The 5391-nt window shown below is 42.9% G+C and overlaps 1 protein-coding gene across 1 annotated transcript; it reads right to left on the bottom strand.

The window, feature by feature from the left end:
* Positions 1-3054: 3054 nt before the first annotated feature.
* On the bottom strand, positions 3055-4397 carry hrh2a (histamine receptor H2a; the record flags this gene model as incomplete). Its single annotated transcript, XM_080035911.1, has 2 exons — positions 3055-3230; positions 3389-4397. 2 exons carry the CDS (start codon positions 4395-4397, stop codon positions 3055-3057), a joined length of 1185 nt encoding a protein of 394 aa, XP_079892037.1.
* Positions 4398-5391: the final 994 nt, after the last annotated feature.

The raw sequence follows: 5391 nt of genomic DNA, 5'->3' as shown, positions 1-5391 counted from the left end.
GTGTGCGCACAGCTGGTTCTTGCTGATGAGGAGTTGCTGCGGTCCCATTTTCTCCCATTGTTTAATTGTTAGAATACGGATGGAGGGATTGCTAAGAGGCGGAAGAGGCACACAAATGATGAGGATCAAAAGTGAATCTATCTATATTCTATCAATTCAAGTATCATTCATTTACCACTAGAGATGAGTCAGTCTGCTGGAACATACAGTACAGGACTACACATAAGCATTTTAGGAAGTATGATGTTTGCACGATACATTCAAGAACACTATACCACTCAAAGGTTGCTGATAATACTTTTTAAAACATATGTTTCCATTATTCTGCAGTTCAAAGTTTTGAACTTTTGATTTTATTTCACACTTATTATTATCTTTTGAACAAGAAAATATATTTCACTTACTGCGTTTTTTAGGTACAGAGACATCCTTAATAAGATGTCATGTTGGCTTTCTCTTTGAGTGCTTGCTCATTAGGCATCATGCATCAATTTTCTATACCATATCTGACTATATCCAATATTACAAATATCTTGTATACTTTTTTTTCTCAACTCGTACGGCTGACACGGCAGGGAAGCATTGTTTCGATGCTGCACTTCTAATGTATCTAATGCATTTGAAATTAAAAGATTGAATGCACACGGAAAGAGCAAACCAATTAGTCGATGCTGTTCACAAAGTGCAAAACAACGAAATGAGAGCGGGACGTGAGAGTGGATAATGTGTCTCCTTCTGTGCTGAAGTCAAATTTCTTGGCTTAATACGCATATTGTCATATGGCCAGATTCACTGTGGATGACACCGCTAGGATCTGTGTGTCACAGTTCATTTGTTTCTGGGCCCGACACGGTCTGTGGGGGCTTAGTGATGTCTTGTATATCTACTTACATGCTATATTTTGGGGGATTCTACTGTGGCACTGAAGGCTTCCAAATAGAGGGGGCTGTAAATCTCGGTTGGTCTTTTTTGGTCTGTCTGTTGCTCTCTCTCTCCTTTTGGCTGAGAGATTCTGGTTCTTGGTTGTCACCACAGAATAGTTAACACAGCATCCACCTCACCAGCAACAGGCTCAGCAGGACCTGTGCTCAAAGAAAAGAATGAAAAATTAGAAATTTAAGCACATTTTTGCATCTGTGTGACTGATGTGATGTGTTTTTAAAGTAAGACAGATACAGAAAATACATTCCGAAGGCTATTACATACTGACAGAGACTGTCCCTTACAACCAGTTTAATATATTAATCTGAGTCCACAGTATTTGACTCATTAGCGTGAATATCAGTGTTGTAGCACTATCACCTCAAACCAAATGTGAAGTATCACTCCATTTGAAGTAGGGCTGTGTATTGGCAAGATTCTGGCGATACGATACGTATCCCGGTAAAGGGGTGACGATATATTGCGATATATTTACAATCTACAAAAAAGCAATGTGATAGGGGAGAACGGGGTAATTTGTCACATGGGTTGGATGTCACATTCGTTATATCTCGCCACCAGAGCGCGCTAGCTCTGAGATGTTGATATAAAAAAGGTCCAGAATTGGGATCAGAGGTCACATACATAGACTTCCTTGGAGGAAGACAGCTGCATTTCAGGTGAGAGGATGTTTTGTGTTTTTCATGTCAAATTCAAAATATTTTGCTTCTCAGTATTTTTCTTCTAGGCTTTTACACAATGGGTTTATAACAAAACACTTGTTACCCTCAGAAAGTGTGAAGGGTAAACTATAGTTTAGATTGTGGTTAGCAAGCTAATTAGTTGTCAGATGGTTGTTGGCCTTGATGCTAGCAAGAAATTCAAGTTGGGGTTGGTCGTCAAATTTTTTGGGGGGTTGGTTGTCACATGTTATCTCAAGGCTGCAGCCAGAAAAGGAACCCAATAACGAAATAAATTGTCAAGCTGTATCCTCACTGACACCCCAGAGAAGGAAAGAATAGAGCAGGAAAAGGCAGCTAGCAAGCAAAAGAAAAAAGGGCAACAAAATCAAAACAACCCAGTGCATCCCAAACTAGACCAGCTGCCAAGGCTACAGAACGTTATGTAGGCCTATTTGTCAACTTGACAATGCAATTAAACATTAAAATTTGGTTCTGCCTCCTTGCCTTCTTTTTAAGATTTTTCCCATTAAGATAACATTGTGACAAACAACCCCATAGTGTGTGACAACCGACCCCTTGATGGGGTTGGTTGTCACAATGTGTCAGAGTGTCTTTGATGGTAAATTACTTCTTCATTACAATAAGTTGGAAAAAAAGAGAGACACACATTTCTAGCCAACACCTTAAGCTTCAATTTAATGTAGGAATGGCTATTGACAGATGTTTTGGTGATGAGCAATTCTCACTAGAGTAAAAAGTGTGCCTACTTACCCCGTTCTCCCCTATATATATATTGCGATTAAAAAAAATAATTCTATAGTGTCTACACACAATGTTATATGCATAAACAAGACTGTTTATTTCTATGCAATCAGGCTCAGAGCAGTTGGACCTGCATTTGTATTCACAATGATCGATTCAACTTTATTAGTAAATCATCCTGGTATTACTTGCAGTAGTGCAGTTTAAACAGAGGAATTAACATCTGCCTCAATCGGTGAAAAACACAAACCTACGTACAGGAAGGCTAAGATAAACATTAAGAAATGAAATTAGTAAACAGTGTTATAAATACAATACATGCAATATCCAATCCGAACAAAGGAATTACCTATCTCTGTATCATAAAAAAATAAAATAAATATATGGAAAATACATTTGTAAATTGTGTTTAAATTATGGCATGAAAGCAAAGTCTTACATGGCAGCTGAATACATACTGTATATACAAAAAAATAAATAAAAATATAAAAAATATCGATTTTTGCTAATTATGTATCGTTATTATGTATACAGTATCGTGAAGAAAGGTATCGCGATATTTACATACATGTATCGATATTTTCTAACACCCCTAATTTGAAGTAGCTGCATAACATTGTTATGCCAGGCCATGACATTTCGCGTTCATGAAGCCAAAATAGGTATACTGTACATGCTGAATGATAAATTACCTTTCATTGCCATTGACATCTGTGGCAGCAGTGCCATTTGCAAACTGGATAGTCACTGTGGTTGTCCTGCTGTCCATTTCTAGAAGCATGACGTTTTGATCTGCGAGACCTGCCCTGCAGGTGGCAGGGGTGTGGCTGCACAGCAGTGTTACCTCGGTAAGCTGCTCTCTGGCTAAGAGGAGGAAGAAGAAAGGGAAGAGAAGAAAACTGGGGATAGGAACATATAATGCTGTGGCACTGGTTGTTGGCCAAAACAACAAGTCCACGATTTTAAAGGGGACTGATTCTGAAATGTGAGAACCTGAAACTGTGCTCTTTATACAGCTTTACCTGCTGTTACAGAGGGAGATGGCTGTCTGCTCCTCCACCCACTGTAAACTGGACATCGACATCTCAGTAGTTTTGTGTAGGCCGACCTAAAGTCCCTGTTGAGGGCTCCGTAGAGGAAAGGATTGAAGGCTGAGTTAGCGTAACCCAGCCACAACACAATGGGATACGCTGGTACTGTGCTGGGGTCTGGATGCTCCCTTAGTCCTAATACTGTGAAGAGGATGAAGTATGGCAACCAGCACACCACAAAGGCCCCTATCACTGCCGCCAGAGTCACCGTGGCTTTGTGCTCCCGCAGAGCCACCGCCGTAACACTGGAAACCACTGTGTTGGTGGTGCAATGATTGTTCCTGCTGTCGTAGGTGCTGGTGATGCAAGTGGGCCGGGTGTTGATGATGCGTTTGGCCTGCGCCCGTGCAATGCGTAGTATTCTGAGGTAGGTCCAACACATGGCCACCAGAGGCAGGTAGAAAGTGAGAAGAGAGTCCGTCAGCACGTAGGGTCTGTTCAGCTCAAAACAACACTTCCCCTCCGGAGCCCAGGGCCCCCGGTTCTGCACTGTCCCGTTGACGGTATTCCAGCCCATTTGGATGGGCAAGAAAGACACGGCCACTGACACGGTCCAGACGCTGGCCATTGCCACGGCGACTCTCCACGGCAACACCAGCGAGGTGTACCTCAGGGGCATGGTGACGGCCAGGTAGCGGTCCACGCTGATGGCCAGCAGGGTGAGGATGGAGGCGGTGCACAGCATGACGTCCATGGAGATGTAGAAGTTGCAGAAGACGGGTCCCAGGGGCCACTCGTCACTGAGCTGGAGCAGGGCAGAGAACGGCAGCACCAGCAGGCCCAGCAGCAGATCGGTCACAGCCAGAGACACGATGAAGCAGTTGGTGAGGCAGCGGAGGCGTCGCGAGGCGCACACAGCCAGGCACACCAGCACGTTACCACCCACCGTCAGGAGGATGAGAAGGCTCAGGGTGACACCCAGCACCACATTAGACAACATTATCTCAGCCGCCCTGGTGCTTCACTGGTGGAGACAAGTCGATGACATCATCGCCGGAGCAATGTGTGAACCATTGTTAGGTTTTTTTCATTTCAGTTTTAATCCAGATGAAAAGGTCTAGCTCTTTGCAAAGACAACTTTCACATTATAAGCCTTAGGCTCACATATAATGTTGTTAAGAGGATACGGCTGTGCCTAAGCAGGTAGGGCGGTCGGCCACTGGATTGTAGTTTGGTTGGTGGTTCAATCCCCTACCTCTTGCCACATTTCAAAGTGTCCCTGGGCAAGACACTGAACCCCAAATTTCTCTTGATCGTTAGGGTACACCCTGTGTACTATCTGATGCCATCAGTGTGTGATTGTGTTTGTGTGAATGGGTGAATTAGGCAAACGATGAAAAGCGCAATATTAAGTGAAGTCCATTTTCCATTAAATGTGTGTGTTCTGAGTGTTTGGGTGCATATAATCCAATATTGAAGTCACCATGCTCAAATGTGGCTTAAGACATAGGGTTCCTGGGATCCATCTTTGTCCCTCTCTCCCAATATTTCCTCGGCGTATGCTGCATATTTATCTGACTGTCTGCTGTTTTCCCTGGACCTGAGTCCCGCTAAAGTCTCCTGTGACTTGATGACACCAGGATTTGTAATACACAGTCACTATAACATTCTTCTAGAAAGTCTTACAAGAAGTCGGTTAAACGGTAGTAATCTCTTTACAAATTCTGCTACTGAGTTGCAAATCAGCACTATGCTTGGCTGCTGAAATGTCCGTGCTGGCTGTTGAGCAGTGCTCTGTATGCTTGGCCAATTTGTGGTGGTCCATGGCATCACTTTGGCTTCAACACCATCTGCTATGGCTATGGTGACACCTAGTGGAGAGGGATGAGTAACACAGTTAGTAACCATACAGTGATTTCAGATGCTCACACAAAATAAATCAGTTCTTCTCTTTACTTATTATATAAATGATTCATATTATATGTAACATTTGT

The sequence above is a fragment of the Ammodytes marinus genome, assembly GCF_949987685.1.
Source record: "Ammodytes marinus genome assembly, chromosome: 10".
Classification (NCBI taxonomy): domain Eukaryota; kingdom Metazoa; phylum Chordata; class Actinopteri; order Uranoscopiformes; family Ammodytidae; genus Ammodytes; species Ammodytes marinus.
This window is presented reverse-complemented; position numbering and strand designations above follow the sequence as displayed.